This window comes from Cherax quadricarinatus, chromosome 16 (genome assembly GCF_038502225.1).
Source record: "Cherax quadricarinatus isolate ZL_2023a chromosome 16, ASM3850222v1, whole genome shotgun sequence".
NCBI classification, from domain to species: Eukaryota; Metazoa; Arthropoda; class Malacostraca; order Decapoda; family Parastacidae; genus Cherax; species Cherax quadricarinatus.
This window is the reverse complement of record NC_091307.1, coordinates 22,962,648-22,978,411: the sequence shown is the minus strand read 5'-3', so window position 1 is coordinate 22,978,411 and position 15,764 is coordinate 22,962,648. Positions and strand designations below refer to the sequence as shown.

At 38.7% G+C, this 15,764-nt stretch overlaps 1 protein-coding gene across 6 annotated transcripts in view; it reads left to right on the top strand.

The window, feature by feature from the left end:
* Dhc64C (dynein heavy chain, cytoplasmic) overlaps nt 1-14,940 on the top strand; it is a 177,622-nt gene extending 162,682 nt beyond the window's left edge. For 5 of the 6 annotated variants that reach the window (XM_053776939.2, XM_053776938.2, XM_053776937.2 and 2 more), the window contains 4 exons: nt 5,489-5,692; nt 8,770-8,967; nt 13,532-13,700; nt 14,348-14,748. In XM_053776939.2, coding sequence (XP_053632914.1) covers nt 5,489-5,692; nt 8,770-8,967; nt 13,532-13,700; nt 14,348-14,607 — 831 coding nt within the window. In that variant the 3' untranslated portion in view covers nt 14,608-14,748. Of the gene's footprint in view, nt 1-5,488; nt 5,693-8,769; nt 8,968-13,531; nt 13,701-14,347 lie in introns of all 6 variants that reach the window. The other variant, XM_053776935.2, reaches the window with a different exon arrangement.
* The last annotated feature ends 824 nt before the right edge of the window (nt 14,941-15,764 follow it).

Sequence of the window (15,764 nt, the reverse complement as noted above, 5' to 3'; positions counted from 1 at the left end):
AATTCTAGCGGCTTCAAATCAAGCAGGAGAAAGCTGGTAGGCCCACATGTGAGAGAATGGGTCAGTGTGCACCATATAAAAAAAATCCTGGAGCAAGCAGTGCATAATGAGAAAAAAAAACTCAGACCATTTTTTTTTTTTTTAATTAAAATGCCGACTTTGTGGTCTATTTTCGTATAGTATTTATGGTTGTATTCTCGTTTTCTTGGTCTCATTTGATAGAATGGAAAACATATTATAGAAATAGAGGTGATTTTGATTGATTTTACTATAAAAAGAACCTGGAAATGGAGCTCAAAGTAGGGGAAATGTTTGATTTTTGCCAATGTTCAAAAGTAAACAAATGATGCCATTGTCCAGTAAATGTCCAACTAGCCATTCTAATATGCAGTCATGAATGGGTTGATGTTATTTATATAATTATTACAGTATTGCAGTAGTCTGCATAATAGTAAGTCTTCTATTTTTTGTTTGAATAAAAATTCAAAATAGAAAGCAAGAGGAATATCAGAGGGGCCTGGAGACATTACTGATGAACAAAGAAAATGTTATTTTAGAGCCAGGAATGTCTGCATTGTTCATTCTGGACCTTATTTTGAAATTGTCATATTTTTTAATTTTCGTGAAATTGGCCAAATTGCAAATTTCTGACCACATTATTGAGTAGTTGAAATCAGTAAATGGGTAGTTTCTTGTTCTCAATCGATAGAAAAAAAAATGGAGTTCTAAAGAAATAGCTAAGAGTTTGGTCGACTGGAACAACGGAACTGGCCGAAATAGGGCTCAAAGTGGGTGAAATCGCCGATTTGTAAATAACTCCGTGGTCACTAACTTCGCGAGAGCATAATTCCGTCAGTTTTCCATCAAATTTCGTTTTTTTGGTGTCATTACAATCGGGAAAAGATTATCATTTCATAAGATTTTTTTTTTTTTTAATTTTGCGACACCAGGAGACACCTCAGGATTGGGGGTTGTGACAGTCAAGGGGTTAACTGCTTTTGTTGAGAATTTGGCCTTACCAGCTAAGATATAATTATATAATGAACACTTAGCTGATAAATGACAGCAAATCGTCTACACAGCCGTCCCTGCAGACGAGGTCTAGATGCTGTCGAAACCATCACAACAGTGGGCTGTCAAGAGATACAAATTGTAAGTATATTACCCCTAGGGGGTGTTATGTCAGTATATTTCATTCGATGATGGCTGACATACTTACTTGTTTGGACTCAAAAGTCCACACCTTACTGCCGATTATAGGTTGATTACAAACTCCTTGTGACTCAAGAATTGCGCAATCCCCCGATCTACAAGAAATTCGTAACATACCTTGCTCTTTGTAACGTGAGCTATGGTGTTCTCAACACCTTCGACAGATATCGGTGACTTGATAGAAGCTGAAGTGTCCTTGGATGTCCACGTCTTCCATTGTCTAGGAAACGCACACTGGTACACTATGTTCAACAAGATTAGTTTTTATTGTTCACAATGTATCACAAGAGAAGCTGATCACACTTCTCTAAGTGTTTATTGTGTTGTGTGAGACACTTTATTCACACTAACGCACAGATCAGTGTCCTTTGCTGGTTATCCTGGCGTCAGTGTCTCGTAGTAGAGTCAAAGTTAGTCTGGCCAGACGCTACAGGGCTCCATCCCGTCACTGGCCCCAGCACAAAAAAAAACGCTGACCTAGTACCTTGCATCCTTGTCGTCACCTCGATGAAGCAAAGCAGAATGTTTGTTTCTTGCTGTCTTAATCATAGACAACAATGTACAACTTTACTATGGTAATAAAGTGGGAGCAGGATTTTCCTTAATTGTCCTGCTAAAGTAAGAGATGTACTGTCTCTTATAAAAATACACGTTGCAACACCCCTGCAAGGATCAGAGGTCACTTGATTACGCATACGACATCTGTGATCAATTACTCACTCTAGCAGTAAACAAGACGCTCGCCCCCTCTGAGTGGCCCCTCAGGGCTGAAAGGGGCTGAAGGGGGCTGATACCCCCCTCCTGGAGAAAATTTCTCCACAAGGTCACTAAGTTCGCGAGAGCATAATTCCGTCAGTTTTCCATCAAATTTCGTTTTTTTGGTGTCATTACAATCGGGAAAAGATTATCATTTCATAAGATTTTTTTTTTTTTTAATTTTGCGACACCAGGAGACACCTCAGGATTGGGGGTTGTGACAGTCAAGGGGTTAACTGCTTTGGTCTAACAGTGCGGGCAAGGAATACATATAATTGTTGCAAGATGTAATACTCCTCCAAACATGGAAACATGTAACATTTACTTATTGGGTTATCCTAGGCTATATCTATAGTGCTTTTTGGCCTAATTACACCAACCCTATTATGAAATTCTGATAAATTTTGAATGAATAAAGCATCTTTTTGCAAGTTCCACACCATTTGTTGGAACAATAGCAGGTCCTGGTGTCACTGACTTAGACTAGTTAGTCTTAACGTTGATGGACTGTGTGGACCCTGCCTTTTTTTTTTTTTTTAGGCATGAGGCTATAGAAGAGCATATTTAACCCTTTGAGGGTTTTCGTCGTACTAGTATGTCTTACGCGTAGGGGTTTTTGACGTACTAGTACTCATAAATTCTAGCGGCCTCAAATCTAGTGGGAGAAAGCTGGTAGGCCTTCATATGAAAGAATGGGTCTATGTGGTCAGTGTGCACAGTCTAAAAAAAATCCTGCAGCACACAGTGCATAATGAGAAAAAAAAAACTTTGACCGTTTTTTTTTAATAAATCAGCGACTTTGCAGTGTATTTTCGTATGGTATTTATTGTTGTATTCTAGTTTTCTTGGTCTCATTTTATAGAATGGAAGACATATTACAGAAATTGAGATGATTTTGACTGGTTTTACAAAGAAAGGTGCCTTGAAATTGAGCTCAAAGTAGCAGAAATGTTCGATTTTTACCAAACTTCAAAAGTAAACAAATCGTGCCAAGCGTGCAATACACGTCAACTGGTGAGTCTAATATTTTTTCACAAGTGCACCAATAATATTTATACCATTTTTTACACTAATGCAGTAGTCTGCATAACAGTAAATCTTATATTTTTTGTGAAAATAAAAATTCAAAGTGGAAAGCAAAAGAATATAAGAGGGGCCTTGAGATGTGACTAATGACTAGAGGAAATGTCATTTTAGTGCCAGGAATGTCTTTCTTGTTTATTCTGGACCCTATTCGGAAATTGGCATCTTTTGAAATTTGTGTGAAATTGGCAAAATTGCTAAATTCTGACCACTGTACTGGATAGTTGGATTTCATAAATGAGTGGTTTCTTGCACCCATTCGATAGAAAAAATGGAGTTCTAGTGAAATATTCATGTTTTTTGTCGACTAGTACAGTGAAATTGGCCGAAAATGGGGCTCAAAGTGGGCAAAATCGCCGATGCGTAAATATCGCCGAGACCGCTAACTTTGCGAGAGCATAATTCCGTAAGTTTTCTATCAAATTTCAAACTTTTGGTGTCTTTATGATCGGGAAAAGATTCTCTATCTTTTCATAAGAGAAAATAATTTTTTTTTTTTTTAAATTTGGCCGACCCTGAGAACGAGTTTCGGAGAGGGCCTGTCAACCCTCAAAGGGTTAAAGGCACAAAAATTATGCGTACTTGTACATCAGACACATCCTTGTTAACTGTCTGCTAGTAAGATGGTCACAGATAAGCGGGTTATTTTTACCCCATTCCTTTTCAACTTAATTACCTCTACTCTATGCAACATCTTTCTCCCGTCTCATTTAATTCATGCACTTTCACTTCTCTTACTGTAGCCACTCCTAAATAATTATCTGACATATCAGTCCATAAAAAAAAAAATGCACATCCAGAAGACTAACCATTAACCCTTTCAGGGTCCGTTCCGTAGATCTACGGCTTTACGTTCAGGGTCCAAACCGTAGATCTACGTCATGAGCTCAGCTCACTCTGATAAACTGTGAGTGGTACATTTGGGCCCAGATATGAGAGAATACATCTATGTGGTATGTGTGCACCACATAAAACAGATCCTGCAGCACACTGTGTATAATGAGAGAAAAAAAAACTGAAATCATGATTTTTCGATTAAAACAGCGACTGCAGTGTTTTTTCGTATGTTTTTTATAGTTGCATTTGCGATTTCTTGGTCTCATTTGATAGAATGGAAGAGATATTACAGAAATAAAGATGATTTTGATTGGTTTTAGCACTGGAAATGGCTTGAAACTGAGCTCAAAGTAGCAGAAATGTTAAATTTTTGCCGATATTCAAGAGTAAACAAACGACCTCACACGTCTAATACATGCCAGCTGATGGGTCTAATATGCATTCACACATATGGTGATGATATTTATACAATTATTACAGTATTGCATAACAGTAAATCTTCTATTTTTTGGTGTGAATAAAAATTCATTATGTGAATAAAAAATTAAAATGAAATTTATTTGTAAAGTCTCAAAACATAACTAATGAACAGAGGAAATGTTAGTTTAGTTCCAGGAATACCTACATTGTTTATTCTGGACCCTATTTTGAAATTGGAATATTTTGAACTTTGTGTTAAATTGGCCAGATTAACAATTTCCGATCACTTTAATTTGTAGTTGAAACAGTTGACTTGGCGATTTCTTGTGCTCAATCGATAGAATAGAAGTAATACTAGTGAAATAGCTAAGAATTTGGTTGACTGGAATAATGTAATTGGCCTAAAATGGGAGTCAAAGTCGGCAAAATCGCCGATTCGTAAATATCGCTGACATCAAAATTCGCGAGAGCATAATTTCATCAATTTTCCATCAAATTTCGTACTTCATTTTATTACCTTCACAAAAAGATTCTCTACCATTTCATAAGAAAAAATAACAATTTTTTTTTGTTTTTTTTAAATTCTTGGACACTGGGGCACCACTTCAGATTTGGGCCTTGGACCCTGAAGGGGTTAATTTAGTAAAATAATATGCAAGTCCAGCCAAATGCTGTATTGAGCACTACATACCTTGTAAACTTATCCTCTTTAAGAATAACCTGTTCCCAAACCATCATCTATACAGTACGTACTTAATTTAATTAGAGGCCCCCCATTATCATTTGTCCTTGGCTTTACAAACTTGTCCTAAGGTGCATAAAACACTATAACCCATTTCTCTCATCCCTATTTTAATCTAGCTCTGTTACTCAGTTTAGCCCTATTTACTTCTCTCCATTGAAATGCTCCCACTGCTTTTAACTTTGTTTCATCTGGTGCTAGTACATCCAATTTTCTGTCATAACATTAACAATTCCTTCCTTCTTATCTGTACTAAAAATAATTCAACCTCCTCCTGCCAGTGTATAATATATAACAGTTGCTTGTGGTTTTCTTTTACTTATCCTCCCCTTCATGTTTTCCCCCCACATTTATCTCCTTTCCATTCTCCCTCTTCTCTATCTCTTCCCTTACCCAGCAAGTCATGTTATACTGATATAAAGTTCTTTTTATTTTCAGGGTCGACCATCATGGATGGTGACACTTCACCAGTCTGCTGTGACATGGCTCTCCCACTTACCAGAGTCACTTAGCACATTACGTCGTACTTTGGACAATATCAAAGATCCCTTATATCGTTACTTTGAACGTGAGGTCAACTCTGGAGCGAAGTTGCTTCGTATTGTGAGAATTGATCTAAGTGATGTCCTACTCATCTGCAAGGTGTGTATACTTTTTTCAAATTGGAACATTATACGGGCATAAAATTTTGCATAGTAAATATGTAAACATGGTTGGTATTTTTGTTTAATAAATGTGTGAAAGAGGGGAGGGTACCTAGGGATTGGCAGAGTGCTTGTATAGCTTTATGTAAAGGGAAGGGGAACAAAAGAGATTGTAAAAATTATAGGGGAATAAGTTTACTGAAGTAAAATGTATGGTAGGGTTATTATTGAAAGAATTAGAGGTAAGACAGAGAGCAGGATTGCAGATGAACAAGGAGGCTTTAGAATGGGTAGAGGATATGTAGATAGTATTTACATTGAAGCATTTATGTGAACAGTATTTAGGTAAAGGTAGAGGAGTTTTCATTGCATTTATGGATTTAGAAAAGGTGAAAGTGTTGGATGATGAAATTTTTTCTTTTTGGGTCACCCTGCCTTGGTGGGAATGGCCAACTTTAAAAAAAAAAAAAAAAAAAACATTGCATTCATGGAGTTAGAAAAGGCATATGATAGGATGGATAAGGAATCAACATGGTAGGTGGTGCAAGTGTATGGAATACATGGTAAGTTATTGAAAGCATTTAAGTTTTTATGAGGATATAGAGGCTCGTGTTAGGGTATATAGGAAAAAGGGAGATTTTCCAGTAAAAGTAGGCTTTAACCCTTTGAGGGTCGACAGGCCCTCTCTGAAACTCGTTCTCAGGGTCGGCCAAATTTAAAAAAAAAAATTATTTTCTCTTATGAAAAGATAGAATCTTTTCCCGATCATAAGGACACCAAAAGTTTGAAATTTGATTGAAAACTAACGGAATTATGCTCTCGCAAAGTTAGCAGTCTCGGCGATGCTTACGCATCGGCGATTTTGCCCACTTTGAGCCCCATTTTTGGCCAATTCCACTGTACTAGTCGACAAAAACATGAATGTTTCGCTAGAACTCCATTTTTTCTATCGAATGGGTGCAAGAAACCACCCATTTATGAAATTCAACTATCCAGTACAGTGGTCAGAATTTAGCAATTTTGCCAATTTCACACAAATTTCAAAAGATGCCAATTTCCGAATAGGGTCCAGAATAAACAAGAAAGACATTCCTGGCACTAAAATGACATTTCCTCTAGTCATTAGTCACGTCTCAAGGCCCCTCTTATATTCTTTTGCTTTCCACTTTGAATTTTTATTCTCACAAAAAATATAAGATTTACTGTTATGCAGACTACTGCATTAGTGTAAAAAATTGTATAAATATTATTGGTGCACTTGTGAAAGAATATCAGACTCACCAGTTGACGTGTATTGCACGCTTGGCACGATTTGTTTACTTTTGAAATTTGGTAAAAATCGAACATTTCTGCTACTTTGAGCTCAATTTCAAGGTACCTTTCATTGTAAAACCAGTCAAAATCATCTCAATTTCTGTAATATGTCTTCCATTCTATAAAATGAGACCAAGAAAACTAGAATACAACAATAAATACCATACGAAAATGCACTGCAAAGTCGCTGTTTTATTCCAATAAAATGGTCAGTTTTTTTTTTCTCATTATGCACTGTGTGCTGCAGGATTTTTTTTTAGACTGTGCACACTGACCACATAGACCCATTCTTTCATATGTAGGCCTACCAGCTTTCTCCCACTAGATTTGAGGGCGCTATAATTTAGGCGTACTAGTACGTCAAAAACCCTGGGTCGTAAGCCGTACTAGTACGTCCGAAACCCTCAAAGGGTTAAAGAGGGATGTGTGATGTCACCATATTTGTTGATAGGGTTGTAAAAGCAGTGAATGCTAGGGTGTTTACCTGGAGTATTTTATTTTTCAACATTGGCCATTTCCCACTGAGGCAGGGTTACCCAAAAAAGAAACTCTCACCATCATTCAACACTGTCACCATCATTCGCATATAATCACTGTCTTTGCAGAGGCGCCCAGACATGACAATTATGTCACTCCAAACAGCCAATGTCTCACACCTATCCTTTAAAGTGCGGGCATTGTACTTCTCACCTCCAGGACTCAAGTCTGGCTAACTCGTATCCATGAATCCCTATCTAATATAAAGTGGAAGTTGTCAGTTACTTTTTGCTGGTAAGACTTCTTTTGGGAGATTCTAAAGAGAAGTTGCAAAAGTTTGTGGATGAATTTAGGAGGGCATGTAAAAGAACATTATCCATGGAGGCAAAAAAGGGGAATGTATGAGGGTATAGTGTTACCAACACTCTTATATGGGTATGAAGCATAGGTTATGAATGTTGCAGTGAGGAGGTTGGAGGCAGTGGAAATGTCTGAGGGAAATGTGCGGTGTTAATATTAATCAGAGAATTCATTTAGAGATAAGGAGAAAGTGCTGGGTTATTAAAAGTAACTCAGGGCTGAGTAAAGGTGGTTGAGGTGGTTTGGACACTGAGAGGTGGAGCAAAATAGGATGACTTGGGGGATGTGTAAATTCGTAATGGAGGGAAGGTGGGGTAGAGGTCGCCTAGGAAGGGTTGGAGGGAGGTGGGTCAAGGTGGTTTTGTGTGTGAGGGGCGTGGACATTCACTAGGTGTGTGTGAGCATCTTGAGAGTGGAGGCAAGTGGTTTTTATGATTTGACTTGCTGTCAGAATGTCAACAAGGTAACATCTGTTAAGGGTTCCAGGGAAACCAGTTAGCTGGACTTGAATCCTAGAGATGGGAAATACAGTGCCTGCACTCTGAAGGTGGGGTGGGGATATTTGCAGTTTGGAGGGGTATCTGAATTTAGTATCAGTTCATTTCTGGGAAGACAGTGATGGAGTCAGTGATGGTGGAAGTCTCTACATGAAAATATAGGCTAGACTTAATAGTCTTATCCCTATTCATTGTTTAGTTGAGCAAAAACTAGGTACCTCAGATTTGTCCTTAGTCCTGTCATCATCATAAACTAAATTATTTACTACTGCAAAAAATCACTGATTTCAGAATTGAAATACTTGTGTTTATTTAAAATTTTGATTCCACGTAATGGTTAAATTGTATCAAATAATGAAGAGAGTATAATAGTTTTAAAAAATAGGTGTTCTTCAAAGCACTTTCACTGTTAACCTTCAACTTTCAGGGCGAGAAAAAGCAAACGAACTACCATCGCACAATGGTAAGTCAGCTAGTGAAAGGCATCATTCCTGATCAGTGGAAAGCATACACAGTCCCTCGTGGAGCAACTGTCATCCAGTGGATTACAGACTTTTCACAGAGAGTTAGACAGCTTCAAGAAATTTCTCAACAGGTTGCTCAGTTTGGCGCTACAGAACTCAAGGTAACTTTTTAAGTTTTCAGCATTGAAACCACATTGCATGCATGTGCACTGGAGTCATTTTATATACTGAATTGTGAAAGATGAGCTTTCTCCCTAGTAACTGGTACATTAGGGTTGGATATATTTGCAGCAGACTAGTTTACACTTGCTTATTAATGCCAATATTTTTGGTACTGGCTGTTATGAACTTTTTGATTCTTGTAGTATTTTGATCTGTATATTTAATTATAGTACATCATTACAGCATTTTTGTTTGCTTTTTAAATTCTTTGTAAGTTAAATTTCAATTTAATAAAATTCAATCATAAATTTTATTCTTAGTAAATAATCAGTTATTAAGATTTGTATTACAATACATTATTATATAATGCTAACTAGTGTACTATTACATATACACATACTGTATTATTTAATGTTTTTATTTTCATACTGTTAGTATTAGTCTTAGGTTTAGTCTTCCCTAAGTGATATGTATAACCATGAGCTCATCCTAGAATAATGTAAAGTGGTACCCTGAATTTTACACAGGGTTTGACAAGGTTAAGGATCCCTAGCTTTATTGACAAGCTATTTACAGGTTATGGATTCCTAACTTTATTGGCAAGCTAAGAGCTGTTACATACATCAGCTCATTTGAAAGCATTTGTATTGTTATGAGACATACAAGTAGGGAACAGGATGAAGTTGGAGCCATCTGTGGGCCAGCATTTTCATTTGATCAACTGACTTCATCTCGTTGACATCATTATGCTGTACGAATGTGCTCCATACTCGAGACATCCTGGGTATATATGATCTCAGATGGAGTGATGTTCTGGAGAAGGGTACAGCCAGAGTGAAGTTGCTGCTTTCTGCCCGTCCTGCGGCATAAAAGCTTGTTTCACGCTGTCCTTGAAGTGGATCCAAGTGTGGTACTTTGACAATATTGGCCTTGTACATAACAGTAAGGCCATCCACATCCTTCCTGTGTTGAAGGCTCTGCTGAAATGACGGATCTATCCAGGATGGGTCCAGGCGAGAGATGAGACGTCTTGCTCTGTTCTCTACTCTGTCAAGCAGTCGCAGATGAGAGGGGGGGGGGGGAAGGCAAACCAAGAAAGTGGAGCATACTCAAGGTGTGAGCGTACTTGTGCCTCGTACAGGATCTTGCAACCCCTACTGTCAAGCAGACGCGAGATACGGCGAAGTGCTGTAAGCTTCCTGGCTGCCTTGTTTGCAAGATTTACAACATGGTTCTTCATGGTTAGTTTGGAGTCAAATTTCACCCCAAGGATATCTACTTCTCCAGGTGCCAACACCCTCCCATTCATCCTTACTACTGCACCAGCATTACCATCATGGTACCTAGAGACGATCACAATTTGCGTTTTCTAAGGTGCAAATGTTAATTGCCATCTATTTCCCCAAGCTGATATAGCTCTTAGCTGGTGATTGATGTAGCTTAGAGCAGCTGGCATTTCTTTTCTTGGATAAGTGAATGTCAGTGTACAGTCGTCTGCATATGCATGTGATTCTGGGATGAGATGAAGGTCATTGAAGTAGACATTCCATAACGATTGTCCCAGCACGCTTCCTTGTGGAACACTTGCCCCAATAGGATGTCTTGCTGATTCCGTTCCATTGAGAACTACACTTAGAGATCTACCATGAAGGTAATCACTGAGGAGACATAGCGTAGAGCCTGCAATTCCCAGTGCTTTAAGTTTTGCTAAGAGGCCCTGGTGCCACACCCGGTCGAAAGCGCCAGCAATGTCCAGTGCTACAACACAGCTGACTTTGGATTCATCCAGTGGCTGGTGCCATCTAGTGGAGAGGTTTAACAACAGATCAGCAGCAGAGTAACCTTTCCTGAAGCCATATTGACGATCACAGAGTAGTGAGTGGTAGTCAAAAAACTGTCATTTGTCTTGAGATTGTCTCGAGGATCTTACCAGTGATTTACAGGAGTGACACTGGTCTGTAGTTGATGATTTCTGCTCTGCTCTTCTTTTTGTGAACAGGGACTACATTTGCCTCTTTCCACAGAGAGGGCCATTTACACTGTACTAGGCAGTGCTGAAAGATGCGAGTTAGAGGTGCTGCTAGCTGGTCTGCACATCTCGGCAATCTTGGGCTCAACTTGTCTGGGCCCACAGCCTTTTCTTGGTCAAGCAATTTAAGAAGGAAATGCACCTCCTCCTGCCTTATTGTCACCACTGACAGTTTTGACACAGTTCTTGCAGCTAGCCAAGGAGGGTCCCTTGCTGGATCAGGAACTTGCATTTTGGTAGTAAAGTGTTCAGCAAAGAGGTCCGCCTTCTCTTGACTACTAGTAGAGGTGGTCCCATCCTGTCGATATAGAGGTGGAATAAGTTCATCAGGCAGATAACCTTGTCTGTCCTTGACCAGGGACCACCAGGTTTTGGAGCCTACCCTACCTGATGCTAGCTTTCTTTTAGTGTTACCGAACGAATTTGTTTCAAACCCCAAAAATACACTTACAAAAGCAGTTACAAAAATACACTTACATAATTGTTCAAGTTGGGACCTGTTTGAAATTGAAGATACCACTGTACTTTATTATTATTATTAACACTGGCCGATTCCCACCAAGGCAGGGTGGCCCGAAAAAGAAAAACTTTCACCATCATTCACTCCATCACTGTCTTGCCAGAAGGGTGCTTTACACTACAGTTTTTAAACTGCAGCATTAATACCCCTCCTTCAGAGTGCAGGCACTGTACTTCCCATCTCCAGGACTCAAGTCCAGCCTGCCGGTTTCCCTGAATCCCTTCATAAATGTTACTTTGCTCACACTCCAACAGCACGTCAAGTATTAAAAACCATTCGTCTCCATTCACTCCTATCAAACACGCTCACGCATGCCCGCTGGAAGTCCAAGCCCCTTGCTCACAAAACCTCCTTTACCCCCTCCCTCCAACCTTTCCTAGGCCGACCCCTACCCCGCCTTCCTTCCACTATAGACTGATACACTCTTGAAGTTATTCTGTTTTGCTGCATTCTCCCTACATGTCCGAACCACCTCAACAACCCTTCCTCAACCCTCTGGACAACAGTTTTGGCAATCCTGCACCTCCTCCTAACTTCCAAACTACGAATTCTCTGCATTATATTCACACCACACATTGCCCTCAGACATGACATCTCCACTGCCTCCAGCCTTCTCGCTGCAACATTCATCACCCATGCTTCACACCCATATAAGAGCATTGGTAAAACTATACTCTCATACATTCCCCTCTTTGCTTCCAGGGACAAAGTTCTTTGTCTACACAGACTCCTAAGTGCACCACTCACCCTTTTCCCCTCATCAATTCTATGATTCACCTCATCTTTCATAGACCCATCTTCTGACATGTCCACTCCCAAATATCTGAATACATTCACTTCCTCCATACTCTCTCCCTCCAGTCTGATATCCAATCTTTCATCACCTAATCTTTTTGTTATCCTCATAACCTTACTCTTTCCTGTGTTCACTTTTAATTTTCTTCTTTTGCTTACCCTACTAAATTCACCCACCAACCTCTGCAACTTCTCTTCAGAATCTCCCAAGAGCACAGTGTCATCAGCAAAGAGCAACTGTGACAACTCCCACTTTGTGTGATTCTTTATCTTTTAACTCCACACCTCTTGCCAAGACCCTCGCATTTATTTCTCTTACAACCCCATCTATAAATATATTGAACAACCACGGTGACATCACACATCCTTGTCTAAGGCCTACTTTTACTGGGAAATAATCTCCCTCTTTCCTACATACTCTAACTTGAGCCTCACTATCCTCATAAAAACTCTTCACTGCTTTCAGTAACCTACCTCCTATACCATACACCTGCAACATCTGCCACATTGCCCCCCTATCCACCCTGTCATACGCCTTTTCCAAATCCATAAATGCCACAAAAACCTCTTTAGCCTTATCTAAATACTGTTCACTTATATGTTTCACTGTAAACACCTGGTCCACACACCCCCTACCTTTCCTAAAGCCTCCTTGTTCATCTGCTATCCTATTCTCCATCTTACTCTTAATTCTTTCAATAATAACTCTACCATACACTTTACTAGGTATACTCAACAGACTTATCCCCCTATAGTTTTTGCACACACTTTTGTCCTCTTTGCCTTTATACAAAGGAACTATGCATGCTCTCTGCCAATCCCTAGGTACCTTACCCTCTTCCATACATTTATTAAATAATAGCACCAGCCACTCCAAAACTATATCCCCACCTGCTTTTAACATTTCTATCTTTATCTCATCAATCCCAGCTGCCTTATCTTTGGCAAAGTTGGAAACCTGATCATTCTTTTATTGCACATTAATTTACTAAAATTTATTAAGTTAAAGCTTTTCTATGCTGGACAGTGCATTTTTTTTTTTTTTTTTTTTAATTATGAACCTTAATTGTTAGTAGATTCTTAAATTGTGTATAAAGTGCATAATTCCCCATTATGCTGGCACTTGCTTGGGGGGTGTTTAGTTCTTGAGTGAAGAGTTATTTTTTATAATTTGTCAAATAATATTCTTTTTATAGATTAACACATTTATTCATTTCAGAATGTTACAGTATGGCTTGGAGGCCTCTTCAACCCTGAGGCTTATATTACAGCCACATGCCAATGTGTTGCTCAGGCTAATTCATGGTCGCTTGAGGAACTTATGTTGGAAGTTTCAATTGCTGATTCTGAAGGCCAGATTACCTCTCGTGGGGGCTTCAGTGTAAAGGGTAGGTTGCAGTTAATGAAAATCTTCATTCAGAATACTAAACCATTATAAATTTCACTTTTGGCAGGATAAACTTAGTGAATGTAAGGGAGTTGAACATAAGAAAGCTTTGAGATACAGTAGTAAACATAATCTTGCTTGATAACAGCAACACAATGCAGGCTATGGTATTTTATGTTTTGTCTGCCAGGAACTTGTAAAACAGTAGAGGTGAGGTTTGTGAAGTGTAGAAAAGTCCTGCACATTGTCATTATCATTTTGGTATATACGTGCTTTATAACAATCTAGCCCCTCAAAGGAGTCTTGATGCTGGTGGGAAAAACTTGGTCCAAGGAATTAGACGACCTGCCCTTGGATTGAACCTGAATGTCTCCCATTCCCAAGTCATTATATGACTGCTGTTGGTTTAACACTTTCCTCTGATTAAAATAAACAATCTGGCTTGTTATATACAAGGTTGTATTAAACCATCAGAGGACTTGCTCATATATAATCCTTCAGTATATTTACCATGAATTTTGTTTACTCTGACCCCATGTGTATTTCCTTCAAGATGTGCTGTAATTTGGTCATATATTTTCACCAGCAATGATGCCATGCTTGATTCTAAGAAAATTAAGTATCATTGGATAAATTTATATTTTGCAGGTTTGAAGCTACAGGGTGCAGTATGTGTTGAGAATGCCTTGCAGCTGACTCCAACAATTATGACTGATCTGCCCATGGTCACCCTCCATTGGGTGCATGTAGAAGTCACAGATACCAATAAGATAACTCTGCCAGTGTACCTTAATGCCACAAGGACTGATATTCTCTTCACTGTAGATCTTAACATGGCTGCTAACCAGAGTCCCCATAGCTTCTATGAGAGAGGTGTTGCTTTGTTGGCATCTGTCAGTCTTAACTGAAGTTCATATTAAATTCTTGTTTGTATTTATATATATTTAATTATTTGGGCCTTGGGCAAGAGTTAATTGAAATTTTATTTATTCTATAAAGGATGAAATAGACTCGACCCTTTCACTGTCAGTCCCGTACTATTACTGCTTGCAAGCCAGTGTCGATCCCGTAATACTACGCCAAAATTCTAGCGCCTTCATATCTGGTGGGAGAAAACTGGTAGGTCTACATGCGAGAGAATGGGTTTGTGTGCACAGTATAAAAAAAATCCTGCAGCACACAGTGCATAATGAGAAAAAAGGACTCCGTGTTTTTGGCTTAAAACACCGACTTTGCGGTGTATTTTCGTGTGGTATTTATAGCTGTATTCTTGTTTTCTTGGTCTCATTTGATAGAATGGAAGATATATTACAGAAATAGAGATGATTTTGAGTAGTTTTCTGACTAAAATTACCTTAAAATTGAACTCAAAATAGCAGAAGTGTTCGATTTTTGCTGATGCTCAAGAGTTGACAAATCACGCCACACATACAATTCACGTCAACTGGTGGGTGTAATATGCTTTCACAAATGTGCTGATATTATTTATACCATTTTTACAATATTGCCGTAGTCTGCATAAGTCTTTTAATTTTTTGTGTGAATGAAAATTCAAAATGGAAAGCAAGCATAATATAAGAGGGGCCTGGAGACATGACTAATGAACAGAGAAAGTTATTTTAGAGCTAGGAATGTTTACATTGTTAATTTGGACCCTGTTTTGAAATTGGCCTTGAATTGTGTATGAAATTGGCCAAATTAACAATTTCTGATCACTTTATTGGATAGTTGAAATCAGTAAATGGGCGCTTTATTGCATTCAATCGATAGAACAAATGGAGTTCTAGTGAAATAGCTACAAGTTTGGTCAACTGGAGCAATGGTATTGGCTGAAAATAGGGCTCAAAGTGGGTTAAAGTTGGTGATGCGTAAATATTGCCTAGACCGCTAACTTCACAAGAGCGTTATTCTGTAAGTTTTCTCATCAAATTTTGTACTTTTGGTGTCCTTACAATCTGGAAAAGATTCTCTATCATTTCCTAAGAAAAAATAATTTTTTTTTTTAATTCTTCGACACTGAGAGCAAGTTTGTGAGCAGGGGTCTCGTTTGTGAAAGGGTTAAAGA